Source organism: Salmo salar, chromosome 06 (assembly GCF_965601325.2).
Source record: "Salmo salar chromosome 06, fSalSal1, whole genome shotgun sequence".
Lineage (NCBI taxonomy): Eukaryota > Metazoa > Chordata > Actinopteri > Salmoniformes > Salmonidae > Salmo > Salmo salar.
The window spans coordinates 41,425,734-41,440,481 of record NC_138296.1 but is presented as its reverse complement, the minus strand read 5'-3'; the positions used below and the strand labels follow the sequence as shown (position 1 = coordinate 41,440,481).

Below are 14,748 nucleotides of genomic sequence, written 5' to 3'. Positions count from 1 at the left end.
TTCTCAGCATCAACAAAACTCTCTCTATCCTCTGTCTTATTAAGTGTGTTCAGGTGTGTTGGCCGTGCCCACTAATTGGCCACAACTGATCTTAATGTGTACTTGTTTCCTTTGAAATGGGGTCTGTTTGTAGACTAAAATTAACACCTTTGTATGAGTTTAAAAAAAATATGGCATGCTAGCTCCAACCTGGTGGTACAGTGGGATCATTCCATGGATAGAGAACAGAAGCTAGAAGATAGAGAACAGAAGCTCATAGAAGCTCATCTCACTGACGCTGTGCCACAATAAAAAAATAAATGTGTTTGCATGATTAATGCCTACGCAAATTCATTTTCATGTGTCCTATCTGTGCTTGGAGTTCAAAAAATTTAACCCAAACTAAGCTAGCAGTTTTTTAATTGTCTTCAAATAACCTAGAATTTCCATTCTCTGAAAGTTTAGAAAACAGCCAGGGAAACTTTTAGAGAACCATAATAAAACATTCTCAGAACCTCCCTGCAACTTAAAAATGTGTGTTCCCAGAACAGGTGAAATGTTCACTTACGTTCTAAGAACGTGGCGTCTCTTATGGCTTCTCTACCAGAACAAATGTGAAACCAAAAAAATACATTCCCACAACTTCCAATGAAGCAAATATGCTAGCTGGGTAGTGCCCAGTGTTGTTAAGGTGAAAGTTGCGCCTAACCACAGATCTAGGATCAGATTTCTCTACCCCTAACCTCACGCCAGGCGGGTGAAAAATATCTGACTGTGTGTCAGTGGTTGATGCAACTTCCACCAACTCCAGTCCAGGTCGAGTTACTGTAGAGCCCTTTTTTTGTGAAAATCACAATATACAATACATTTAATTGATTGATTGATGTGTATTACTTTTAGGCCAATGAGAGTGACTTGCCCCTGGTGCCCCCCAGACGAGGAGCAACACTCTACATGGTTCCCCAGGGAATCAGGCCTGTCGTACAGCTTACCGCCATCGAGGTGAGGCCTCAGGCAGCCCGCAACACCATCACACACACTCACATGCACGCTTGCGCATGCATGAACTCAAACACACAACACAGACATGAACACACACACGCAAGTACACATTCGCGCACATGAAGACACACACATTCTCCTCTGTGTGCCTGCGTGTGTGTGTGTGTGTGTGTGTGTGTGTGTGTGTGTGTGTGTGTGTGTGTGTGTGTGTGTGTGTGTGTGTGTGTGTGTGTGTGTGTGTGTGTGTGTGTGTGTGTGTGTGTGTGTGTGTGTACATGCACACTCGTGCTTATGTGTGTGCGGTGTGTGTGTGTGTGTGTGTGTGTGTGTGTGTGTGTGTGTTGTGTCCTAGATCTTAGCCTGGGGTCTGAGGAACATGAAGACCTACCAGTTGGCCACAGTCACCTCTCCCAGTCTCATGGTGGAGTGTGGGGGGGAGGTCGTCCAGACGGCCGTCATCAAGAACATCAAGAAGAACCCCAACTTCCCCGGATCTGTCCTCTTCTTTAAAGTGGTACTGCAACTTCCCTTCAAACTCAGTGTACTGTATAACAGTTCTCTCTATGAGATATACTATTAATATCAGGGACTGGAATGAAAAGACAAATGCTCTCGATGTCAACAAAGTGACTGAATGAACGTGACATAAATGTACTATATTTGAGTTGTATTTACTGGTATTTTAACTGTACACCATACGTACTGTAGATTTGTAGGTGATACTTAACTAGTTTTGTCTCAGATATGTTTGTGTTTGACATTGACAATGACCATGGGAGCTGGCAAGACAACACAAACAGATCTAGGACCAGGCTAATCGTTAGAGCTGAAATCCACGAAAGGTGTCACTGGTCGCCTCCCAGGTTGACGTTTATTGTCCTGGAGGCAGAACTGAGCAATTTCCCCTTAGATAGGAAAGGGAAATACCTAGTCAGTTGTACAACTGAATGCATTCAACTGAAATGTGTCTTCTGCATTTATTCCAACCCCTCTGAATCAGAGAGGTGCGGAGGGCTGCCTTAATTGACATCCACGTCTTCCGCGCGTGGGGAACAGTGGATTAAGTGCCTTGCTCAGGGGCAGAATGACAGATTTTTACCTTGTCAGCTCGGGGATTTGATCCAGAAACCTTTCGGCAAGCTACAATGTCAAAGTTGGCTCTATTGTAAAAATTCATGGAAACTAAAATGAGCTTTTTCGTCTTAATTTAAGGTTAGGGTTAGGCATTAGGGTTAGAAGTGTGGTTAATGTTAAGGTTAGGTTTAAAATCAGATTTTATGACTTTGTGGCTGTGGGCAGCTAGTGACCACGCTGCAGAGCTGCCTCCAGAAAATGATTCATGACAAAAACGCTAATCTGCTGTCGCCCCAGGCACATTTGTTAATGTTTTTGTAACTGAGGAGATGAGCATCCATCATCATGATAAAAAAAAAAATCCTAGTACATACTCTGATGTTCTATCATTCCTGCAATGATGTCAGAACCAAGTAAACAGCGTTCGTTGTTTGAAATAACGTCTTTGTTGTTGTAATATCTCAAACGGACGTGGAAGTATCACCACTACAGACTCCAGCTTTAAGGACCCCAATTATTAATGCATTTTCCATCCCAATAAATAGACCAGTTTAAATGTCTCTAAATTTAAGCTGATTGATATTATGCTTTCTGTTTAATTGATTGATTGTCATCGATTTGATCCTATAGTTCATGCACTAACTCTAAGTCGCTAAGACCGTCTGTCTGCTCAATGTCTAATATGGATATGTAAAATGTTGTTTCTGTATCACTGGTAACACTGTGAGTTGTCTGAGCCAGGTTAACCCTAACCCCCCTCCCCCCAGCTCCTACCCAAAGAGGAGATGTACACCCCTCCCATCGTTCTGAAGGTGATCGACCACCGGCCTTTCGGCAGGAAGCCCATTGTGGGCCAGTGTACCCTCTCCCTGGAGGAGTTCCGCTGTGACCCTTACGTCACCAATGCTGAGGTGGCCATGTCTTCCAAAGGTACACACATACAAACAGAACCACGTATGCACGCACACAAATACGCATGAACGTATGCACGAATGTGCACACAGATACACACACACACACACACACATCCACACACAACATTGCTAAAGTAGCGTACTGTATGTGTCACATCTATTTACTACCCCCTTTCTTTTCTGTTGTGTATTGTTGTATTAGTGGCCATGATGGCAGCAACTCAAGGAGACATCATCATTAACATGGAGGATAGGCCCATCCTTAATACTGAGGTAGCTACTGTAAAACTCAAGAAAGACTTTACAGTATTAGCTTGTGTTGTGTTGTTTTATCAGAAATGTACCAGCACTGTAGCCCGGGTGCCATGCTGTTTCTGCTGTCTTGTAGCTTGGCATGACAATGAGTGAAAAAGAGTTGACAAGATGGTACAAACAGATCTGGGATCAGGCTAGCAAAAATGTGTTGTGTGGTTGCACATTCTGATGATTTTATTCTGTTTTTCTTCTTAGCTCCACAAAGAGAAGGTGAGATTTTTCCTTTCTTGTATGAACACATATTATCAAGGATGGAAAGAATCAAGGATTTGACAGCTTGTACACTTCTGACAGAGTCAAAATGGGCTGTTATTGAGGCTTATTTGAGTCTGTCTGTTTTGCAGGAGGAGGAGGCAGTTGACTGGTGGAGTAAGTTCTATGCCTCTGTGGGAGAGCACGAGAAGTGTGGGCCGTACCTCAAAAAAGGATATGACACCCTAAAGGTACAGTAAGAACATTCTACCACTTCTGTCTCCATGACTGAAAGGTTTGAGTTTACCTGTTTTTTGGGGGGAAATCTCTTTTGTCTTACAATGGTCACAAGGACTGTTCATAGGACTTTTTCCATCAATATTTAACACCCACCTGGGTTTTACACGACAACCAGTATAATGGTGATGCTGTGAGAAATGTGTGTTTTCTTATATGTATGATGGTGTGAGTTGTGTGTGTCGTCTCAGGTGTATCAGGGTTGTACATACAGTCAGGTCCCAAATTATTGTCACCCTTGATAAAGATGAGCAGTAAAGACTGTATAAAATTAATAATACAAATACTGAGCTATATTGTATTTTATACTAATACAATTGATCAGAGAAAGAGATTTTTTTTAACAATAGACCTTAGACCATTCCTCCATACAGAATATTTCCAGATCCTTTTAATCCTTCGCTTATGGACTGCCCTCTTCAATTCAAACAACTGGTGTACATGGCCAAAGAGCTCTATTTTCATGTCATCTGACCATAGCACCGCCTGGAGTTTGCTAAATGGTATTGGCACTTGGATTGGAACCGGTGCTATGGTCAGATGACATGAAAATAGAGCTCTTTGGCCACAAAATCATCATCTTGTTACGGCCATCTCAGTCTCCGGTCTTGAACCCCATTGAAAACCTGTGGTTTGACTTGAAGAGGGCAGTCCATAAGCATAGAGGAAGGATATCAAGTATCTGGAAAGATTCTGTATGGAGGAATGGTCTAAGATCCCTCCCAATGTGTTCTCCAATGTTATAAAACATTTTAGAAAAAGGCTTAGTGTTGTTGTCCTAGTAAGAGGAGGGTGCTGGAGTATTGAAAACGGGTGCCAATAATTTTGACACCTATCATTTTTAGATTTTTTTTATTACTTGTTTAACAAAGTCTCTTTCCCTGAGCAATTGTATTAGAATAAATAACAATATAGCTCAGTGTTTGTATTATTTATTTTATACTGTCTTTTTTTGTTATCTTTATCGAGGGAGCCAATCATTTTGATTTGTGTGTCTGTCTGTATCTGTGTGTGTCTTAAGGTGTTTCAGGTTGTGTGATGTGTGTTTGTCCTCAACATATTAAGGTATGTGTCCTCATGTGTATAACAGTGTGATGTGTGTGTTTTCCCAGGTGTATGAAGGGGAGCTGGAGGAGGTCCCAGATTTCCGAGGGCTGACAGATTTCTGTAAAACATTCCGACTGCAGCGGGGGAAGACTGAGGATGAGGACGACGACCCCTCAGTGGTCGGAGAGTTCAAGGTGATCGCAGACCTCTTTTTCTTTTAGGAATGTATGATCCTTCATGCATACACGTCATCCTGTTAAGATATATTTTCAAGGGAATTCTGTCCAGAGCCTTTTTTCAATAACAAGGAGACATGGACTGGGGTCCTTTTAAAGCCCTGCACATACAGCAGCTCAGGGGGGAAAACAACGTTACATAGAACCAATGATGAAACGTCCTTATTTTCTCCACTTTATATGTGAACCCAGCCTAAGTATTGACACCTAGCCTGACTTTTGACCCCTGACCCTGCTGGTGTCTCCTGTGCTGTAGGGCTCATTCCGGGTGTACCCCCTATCTGATGACCCAGGGGTGCCAGCCCCACCACGCCAGTTCAGAGAGCTGCCTGAGAGCGGGTTGCAGGAGTGCCTGGTCAGGATCTACGTGGTGCGATGCATGGACCTGCAGCCTAAAGACAACAACGGCATGGTGAGTGGACGCCAGTCTAAGAGACTCTACACACTGAGAACACTTCCAACGCGATCCTGGATCAGGCGTATGTCAAAAGCTGAATTAATTTCAACTTCCAGCTGAGCGTTTTTGCAGCGCATATACATAAGTTTGCCCCTCCCCCTCACCAACCAACAGTTCTCATTAAAATACATGACTTACATAGCCTTTTCCCACACAAACACCATACCATATTTCAACATTTGTGTTTCTTTTTGGTTTTTAGTGTGACCCTTACATCAAGATCTCTTTGGGGAAGAAAACAAAAGATGACAGGGATGACTATAAACCAAACACCCTCAATCCAGAGTTTGGCAGGTAAACATTTTTATTTAACCTTATTTAACTAAGCAAGTCAGTTAAGAACAAATTCTTATTTTACAATGACTGCCTACAGGAGTAGTTTTAACTAAAACCTTCACTTACAGAAAACTGTCAAAATGCCACTGAAACTGTTGAATGAATGATGGATGGATGGATGAATGAGTTATTTTGAAATGTATAAAGTTGTTTCAGCCAAGTGAAATCAATAATGCACACAGAAGTGCACCTGACCAAGTTAACCTCATCTCTTCCTCCTGTGTCAGGATGTTTGAGCTGTCCTGTTTCCTCCCTCAAGACAAAGACCTGAAGATAGCCGTGTACGACTATGACTTGCTCAGCCGAGATGAGAAAGTGGGAGAGACGGTCATTGACCTGGAGAACAGACTCCTCTCTCGCTTCGGCGCCTACTGCGGCCTGCCACAGTCCTACTGCATGTGAGTGTGCATGTGTGCGTGTGTCTGTCTGTCTGTACGACTGTCAGTTATAAAGGTCTCTCCTTCCAACTTTCCCACTGTGTCTCTGATCTGTTGAATTTATGATTCATGACTTTTAATTGCCTGTAGTTGTCCAACTTTTATTCTGGCCTAATCCAGCCCCCACTAGAGAATGCTATTGTATTACACTACCGTTCAAAAGTTTGGCGTCACTTCGAAATGTCCTTGTTTCTGAAAGAAAAGCACATTTTCTGTCCATTAAAATAACATCAAATTGATCAGAAATACAGTGAAGACATTGTTAATGTTGTAAGTGACTATTGTAGCTGGAAACGGCAGATTTTTTTATGGAATATCTACATAGACGTACAGAGGCCCATTATCAGCAACCATCACTCCTGTGTTCCAATGGCATGTTGTGCTAGCTAATTCAAGTTTATCATTTTAAAAGGCTAATTGATCATTAGAAAACCCTTTTTGCAATTATGTTAGCACAGCTGAAAACTGTTGTCCTGATTAAAGAAGCAATAAAACTGGCCTTCTTTAGACAAGTTGAGTATCTGGAGCATCAGCATTTGTGGGTTCGATTACAGGCTCAAAATGGCCAGAAACAAAGAACCTTCTTCTGAAACTTGTCAGTCTATTCTTGTTCTGAGAAATGAAGGCTATTCCATGCGAGAAATTGCCAAGAAACTGAAGATCTCGTACAACGCTGTGTACTACTCCTTTCACAGAACAGCACAAACTGTCTCTAACCAGAATAGAAAGAGGAGTGGGAGGCCCCGGTGCACAACTGAGCAAGAAGACAAGTACATTAGAGTGTCTAGTTTGAGAAACAGATGCCTCACAAGTCCTCAACTGGCAGCTTCGTTAAATAGTACCCTCAAAACACCAGTCTCAACGTCAACAGTGAAGAGGCGACTCCAGGATGCTGGCCTAGGCAGAGTTCCTCTGTCCAGTGTCTATGTTATTTTACCCATCTTAATCTTTTCTTTTTATTGGCCAGTCTGAGATATGTCTTTTTCTTTGCAACTCTGCGTAGAAGGCCAGCATCCCGGAGTCGCCTCTTCGTTGTTGATGTTGAGACTGGTGTTTGGCGAGTACTTTAATGAAGCTGCCAGTTGAGGACTTGTGAGGCGTCTGTTTCTCAAACTAGACACTCTAATGTCCTCTTGCTCAGTTGTGGACTGGGGCCTCCCACTCCTCTTTCTATTCTGGTTAGAGCCAGTTTGTGCTATTCAGTGAAGGGAGTAGTACACAGCGTTGTACGAGATCTTCAGTTACTTGGAATAGACTTAATTTCTCAGAACAAGAATAGACTGAGGCGTTTCAGAAGAAAGTTATTTGTTTCTGGCCATTTTGAGCCTGTAATCGAACCCACAAATGCTGATGCTCCAGATACTCAACTAGTCTAAAGAGGGCAAGTTTTATTGTGCTAACATAATTGCAAAAGGGTTTTCTAATGATCAATTAGCCTTTTAAAATGATAAACTTGGATTAGCTAACACAACGTGCCATCGGAACACAGGAGTGATGATTGCTGATAATGGGCCCCTGTACGCCTATGTAGATATTCCATAAAGAATCTGCCATTTCCAGCAAACTTTTGAACGGTAGTGTATACGATATAACAATTATATAACATTACAAAACAGCTCAGGGACCAACCAGTGGAGGGATCAGCTGAAGCCCTCCCAGATCCTGGAGAACCTGGCCAGACTGAGAGGGATCCCTTCACCCCGCACCTCTGCTGATGGCAGCACGCTCTCCTTCGGGGGGAGAGACTACAGCCTGCTGGACTTTGGTACAGAAAACCACTAAGTAGCAAACCACACGTTGTTAACTTGAGGGATCACTTTAGACCTCCATGTAAACCATCCATTTCAATGGGAGATTTGCCCAATAAGTTACTATTCAACCATCTGAGGTACATTCATTTCTATTAGGGGAGATCCACAGATAAAGCAGAAAGAATATTACTTCTTTTTTTTTTAAATACATGTGGCATTTGGCATTTTACTTCAACCGCAACATAGTGAATGTGTTAGTCATCTGAACGTCAACCCAAACTTCTGTCTCCTGACTGAGTTGTGTGTCCTGTCGCTAGAGGCCAACAAAGTCATCCACCAGCACCTGGGTCCAGCCAGGGAGAGGATGGCCCTGCATGTCCTCAATAAACAGGGTCTGGTACCAGAGCATGTGGAAACCAGGACTCTCTACAGTACTTACCAACCTACACTGTCCCAGGTTTGTACCTTATTCCCTTTTTCCTGATAACACTTTCTAATAGCCTTCATTGTAAGCCATTGTAAATGTTTATAAGTGCTTCATAAAGTTTATAAGCATGTAAAAAAATGCATTTAGAAATAATGAATTGCTTATAGTTTATTATAGTTATTATAAAGTGTTTCCTTATTGCCCTCATGAAATGTCCAAACATTGTATTGCATTATCAGGCCACATTATCCAAGAAAAAAGAAGAAATGTCTACATGTGGTGTTTGTTTGACAACATGACATTGTCTAGAGCAGTGCTTCTCAAACCTCTCCTCGGGGACCCCCGGGCGTTTCACCATTTTGTTGTAGCTCTGAACTAGCACACCTGATTCAAGTAGTAAGGGCTTGATGTTGATGTTGAATTGACAAGTTGAATCAGATTTGCTAGCTCTGGGACTCCCCAAGGAGAGATTTGAGAAAGCCTGGTCTAGAGAATACTTACCAATTGTATTGGCTCTCACTCTCCCCATTGTTAGGGAAAGATTCAGATGTGGGTGGACATCTTCCCCAAGAGCCTGGGTTTACTGGGACCTCCCTGCCACATTACTCCACGCCAAGCCAAGAAGTGAGGGCCTTTATTACATTCATAAAAAAATAAAGACCCTGCACAGTCAAAATCATTTGATGATATTTGTATGAAACCAGATCAAAGTAGGATGACCAAAGTATGAGAAATGACTAGTGCTGATACATTGATGAAATTTGATCATACACTTACTGGCTTCCTCCTCTGTGTTAAAAATTTGAACTCAGGAGGCGGGGTTAATTGAGGCTTTATGTGACATCACATACATTTTCATTCACCTCCTTTTAATACACCAATGGTAACGTTTTATTCTCTTACCTAATTTAAATAAGTACCACCTTGCAACCATCATCGTGGAGGGGAGCAGTTTACATAGCTAGCTAGCTAGTCTATTGGTGCCAAAATTTGACTGTGTGTCAGCAAATATAATGACTGTTTTCCCCTATTCATCTATAGCAAAGTTACTTATAGGTTTCCTCTTTCATTTGTGTCTGGTGTTAGCTAGTTAATGGCTAGCTAGGTCATCAGCCAGCATGGGGAAAAAAAGGGGAAGGGTCATTCAAAACTCCTACGCAGATGTCATGTCAACACATCTGTCAATGCTGCTGCGAACTGCAACAGAATAGGCATGCCAAATAGGAGAAAGGACCAATGGGACCAAGTCATTGTTTTACAAGTCACAAGTAAGTCTCAAGTCTTAGCACTCAAGTTCCAAGTCAAGACAGGCAAGTCCGAGTCAAGTCTCAAGGCAAGACCGACAAGTCTCAAGTCAAGTCTCAAGTCCTAAACTTTGAGTTTCGAGTCCTAAACAAGTCATAATGTGCTCTTCACCAAATGTAATACCATTTCATATTTTTAACAAGAGTAATAGTTAGTATATTACATTTACGCAAATCATGAATGCTTTTAAAAAATATATGAATTTATTACTTTCCAAATAAACTTTATATTTCCATGGAAATACATGGGTAGCCATGAGAAAGACCCCCCCCCCCCCCCCCCAAAGAGATTGACTATCGAGGATCACTATGGGGTGCAATCGGGTGATGTAGGCTTGTACACAATTGCCCAACCTTAACCACACACACACACACACACACACACACACACACCCTCTCTGTGTGTAGTTACAGTAGGCTTACGTATGTCAATGGTGTTAGGAACAGCAGTAACATCAGGCAGGATTTAGGCTACCAACTGCCTAGCCAGTTGTAGCTCAATCTTGGGTGCAATGATCACGTTCCCGCACTGACTGACTGTATGGAGGCTCATTGATTTAATGTTACGTTAGCCTACATGCTACACTAGCAAAGTTATAAATTATATAGCTGTTGGCTATATTAGCCATGATTTACCGTTCTTTGTGGGGCTTCAAATGTCGAACAAAGTTGTAAGTTGTTGCGCCTCCGTCTGTAATTTTCTTCCTGCATGTTTTGGAGGTTGCAATCCGTTTTTTGTTGATACAGCATAGTCTTTATATCTGAAAATAATAATTTTGCGTATCATCTTTCCAAGGGCTTCATCTGAATTTACCAGCCGATGTTCCTCTGCACTGCCACGCACAACTTTTTCTCAGCTGGCACAATTTGATTGGCTGCTGTCCAATTCAAACTGTAATCCGTTAAATGAAGAGTTGATGCGCTGCACACATTTTTTTTATAGCATCATTTTTAATATTTGGGCTTGGAGAGGGTATCAAGTCAGTTCGAGTCAAAAGGCTCAAGTCCAAGTTAAGTCACGATTCATTGGTGTTAAAGTCAAAGTCCAGTTGCAAATCATCATATTTGCAAAGTCGAGTCCAAGTCATGTGACTCGAGTCCACACCTCTGGGAGATAATTGATAGTCATGGTTTATGAACATGGTTTTTTGGGCAAATGTATAAAAAAAAAAAAAAAAAAACAGAAATACCTTATTTACATAAGTATTCTGACCATTTGCTATGAGACTTGATATTGAGCTCAGGTGCTGTTTCCATTGATCATCCTTGAAATGTTTCTACAACTTGATTGGAGTCCACCTGTGGTAAATTCAAATGATTGGACATGATTTGGAAAGGCACACATATAAAGGTCCTACAGTTGACAGTGCATGTCAGAGCAAAAACCAAGCGATGAGGTCCAAGGAATTGTCCATAGAGCTTCGAGACAGAACTGAGTCGAGGCACAGATCTGGGGAAGGGTACCAACACATTTCTGCAGCATTGAAGGTCCCTAAGAACACAGTGGTCTCCATCATTCTTAAATGGAAGAAGTTTGGAACCACAAAGACTCTTCCTAGAGCTGGCCTCCTGGCCAAACTGAGCAATCGGGGGAGAAGGGCCTTGGTCAGGGAGGTGGTCACTCTGACAGAGCTCTAGAGTACTTCTGTGGAGATTGGAGAACCTTCCAGAAGGACAACCATCTCTGCAGCACTCCACCAATCAGGCCTTTATGGTAGAGTGACCAGACAGAAGCCACTCCTCAGTAAAAGGCACATGACAGCCCGTTTGGGAGTTTGCCAAAAGGCACCTAAAGACTCTCAGACCATGAGAAACAAGATTCTCTGTTCTGATGAAACCAAGTTTGAACTCTTTCTCCTGAATGCCAAGTGTCACGTCTGGAGGAAACCTGGAACCATCCCTACGGTGAAGCATGGAGGTGGCAGCATCATGCTGTGGGAACGTTTTTCTGCGGCAGGGACTGAGAGACTAGTCAGGATTGAGGCAAAGATGAACGGAGTAAAGTACAGAGAGATCCTTGATGAAAACCTGCTCCAGAGCGCTCAGGACCTCAGACTGGGGCGACGGTTCACCTTCCAACAGGACAACGAGCCTAAGCACACAGCCAAGACAATGCAGGATTGGCTTCGGGACAAGTCTCTGAATGTCTTTGAGTGGCCCAGCCAGAGCCCGGAGTTGATCCCGATCTAACTTCTCTGGAGAGACCTGAAAATAGCTGTGCACCAACGCTCCCCATCCAAACTGACAGAGCTTGAGAGGATCTGCAGAGAAGAATGGGAGAAACTCCCCAAATACAGGTGTGCCAAGCTTGTAGCTTCATACCCAAGAAGACACAAGGCTGTAATTGCTGCCAAAGGTGCTTCAACAAAGTACTGAATAAAGGGTCTGAATACTTATGTAAATGTGATATTTCTGTTTTTTATTTGTAATAAATTAGCAAAAACTTCAACAACAACAAAAAAGTAGTTGTCATTATGGGGTATTGGGGGGTATTATACATTTTAGAATAAGGCTGTAACCTAACAAAAAGTGAAGGGGTTTGAATACTTTCCGAAGGTACTGTATATGTATATATTCTATGAGGCGTACCCATTCCTCACTCCGTCCAGTTTCAAATGAAATATGAACTAGATACCTAGCTTGATAAATCAGTGCTGACAATTCCATCTTGGTTAGCGAACTCAATTATACAGGCATCATTATGTATACATATTGATGCTTTTACAATAACAAAACAGTTGGAAAAACAAATAATTTGTGAAACCATCATGTGATGTATGACAGGATTGGATGTTGCATACAACTTCAATGCTGTTTGAGTTGCTTGGATGATCTCACTGCTCACTGTGTCCAAGTTTCATGACATAGGTGTTTCAAAGAACTGTCAGTCAAGGTGAGCTCCCTATCCACTTCAGCTATTAGCGCTCCACCCACTCAGCCTGTCTTTTCACCATTACTGATAGTTAGATACGAGAGAACATATATTTTGGTCACTCATAAGGCTATTTTAAATGGGAATCAGGATGACTGTGTGTGAATGGTGTCAATCTCATAGACTGTCATTTCTTTCATTCTCAGCTCTGCTTATGAATTTGCGTAGTTACATCCCCACTTCATACCTTTACATTTACCAAACAAAGTGGCAGTGTTAGGCTGTTTATTGAAATGGCAGATTGAGCCTTTAAGTGTATGATATTTTTCAACAGGTACTTCATGCGGGCTATCGTCTGGAACACCACTGATGTCATACTAGATGAGACCAGCATCACCGGAGAGAACATGAGTGACATTTACGTCAAAGGGTACGGCAGAGCATGATTGGCTACTCAATGGTACAGTATTGAGTGATTGGCTACTCATACGGATCATACTGTATTGCTGATCAAGCAAGGGTAGTGAACCCTACATTTTAAGTGTACAAAAAAGAAGTGAAAACCGTGCACAGCTGTCCATCTACTTTAGATCTAGGCGCTGGTTCTAGCAGGAAAACCTAGGTGTCCAAAACAAATGTAAAACAATACACACAAGTAGACACAACCAACTTTGACTTCATAATTATGTTGAAATGTTTTCATTGCAGAGAGCATGAGAGTGTACCCCATTGCCGAATCGATTGGTGGCATACAGTAAACAGGGAATTGATAGAGAAATAATGATGTATGGTTGATCGAGTTAATAGGCGCTAGAGCAATCAGTGGTGTCAAACTCATTTTGCCCTGGAGGCCACATACGAGGTCTGAAGGGACGCACTGAATATTTGTTATAATTCCTTGCCGTCAAAATTAGCAAAGAATAGTGCTCTATCCATTGTTTGGGAAATGTTGATGCTCCCTACTCTAGCTTTCATTTTGGTGATTATTAGTGAGTTGGAAACAGTCAACAAACTGTATGAATGTAGGTCCATGATCATTACTACACTGTTTCCATTTGGTTTTAGTCATTTGAAAGTATATTTATTTACAGATGGATGCCTGGTATGGAGGAGGACAAGCAGAAGACAGACGTCCATTACAGATCCCTGGATGGTGACGGCAACTTCAACTGGCGATTCGTCTTTGGCTTTGACTACCTGCCCGCAGAGCAACTGTGCCTCGTTTCCAGGAAAGTGCGTTTGAAGAGATTTATTGTATTATTTATTGCCTTTATTTGACTCTAACAACGATATACACCATTTAGCAGATGCTTTTATCCAAAGCGATTTAGTCATGTTTGTTGTGCATACATTTTATGTATGGGTGGTACCAGGAATCAAACCCACTATTCTGGTGTTGCAAGCGCCATGCCCTACCAACTGCGCTAACACATTCTCTTTTACAGTTACGACCTAAAGTGAAGCATTTTGACAAATTAAGTAAAAGTTTGACCGTAAATAATAGTTTCAGAAACGTATATGTTGGGCCGATGGTGAGCTCCAGACTTACATCCAAATGTGTTTGTTTGGTTTGTTGTCAGGAGCATTTTTGGAATCTGGACCAAACCGAGTTTCGGACCCCCCCAAAATTTATTGTTCAGATTTGGGACAATGACAAATTCTCACTGGATGACTACCTGGGTAAGATACATTTATTTCCTCTGATCTAAACTAACTGATACAAAGTGTTTCTCTTTTTCTCATCACCGGATGTCTCCAAAAATCTGACTGACTGACTGACTGACTGGTTAACTCATTGAATTAAGTTATGTTTATTGTCCATCAAAACAATAACAAGAAACATCCATCAGCATGTCACGACTTCCGCCGAAGTCGGATCCTCTCCTTGTTCGGGCGGCGTTCGGCGATCGACGTCACCGGCTTTCTAGCCATCGCCGCTCCATTTTTCATATTCCATTTGTCTTGTCTTGTTCCATACACACCTTGTTTTCATTTCCCCAATCAATCTACTTGTATTTAACCCTCTGTTTCCCATCATGTATTTTGTGTGTAATTGTTTCGTGTTATTGTGGTGTTTTATTACGCGCCTTACTTTTGTTATGTTCCGT

General features: G+C 42.0%; 1 protein-coding gene across 1 annotated transcript in view; it reads left to right on the top strand.

Moving 5' to 3' along the window:
- The window catches only part of LOC100380767 (myoferlin), a 61,212-nt gene that overhangs the window by 42,742 nt on the left and 3,722 nt on the right, over positions 1–14,748 (top strand). The window contains exons 35-50 of the mRNA XM_045720525.2: positions 880–981; positions 1,334–1,495; positions 2,823–2,985; positions 3,172–3,242; positions 3,480–3,494; positions 3,629–3,727; positions 4,886–5,014; positions 5,313–5,468; positions 5,716–5,807; positions 6,077–6,247; positions 7,903–8,051; positions 8,355–8,494; positions 9,000–9,088; positions 12,975–13,070; positions 13,732–13,873; positions 14,221–14,320. Coding sequence (XP_045576481.1) covers positions 880–981; positions 1,334–1,495; positions 2,823–2,985; positions 3,172–3,242; positions 3,480–3,494; positions 3,629–3,727; positions 4,886–5,014; positions 5,313–5,468; positions 5,716–5,807; positions 6,077–6,247; positions 7,903–8,051; positions 8,355–8,494; positions 9,000–9,088; positions 12,975–13,070; positions 13,732–13,873; positions 14,221–14,320 — 1,876 coding nt within the window. The remainder of the gene's footprint in view (positions 1–879; positions 982–1,333; positions 1,496–2,822; positions 2,986–3,171; positions 3,243–3,479; positions 3,495–3,628; positions 3,728–4,885; positions 5,015–5,312; positions 5,469–5,715; positions 5,808–6,076; positions 6,248–7,902; positions 8,052–8,354; positions 8,495–8,999; positions 9,089–12,974; positions 13,071–13,731; positions 13,874–14,220; positions 14,321–14,748) is intronic.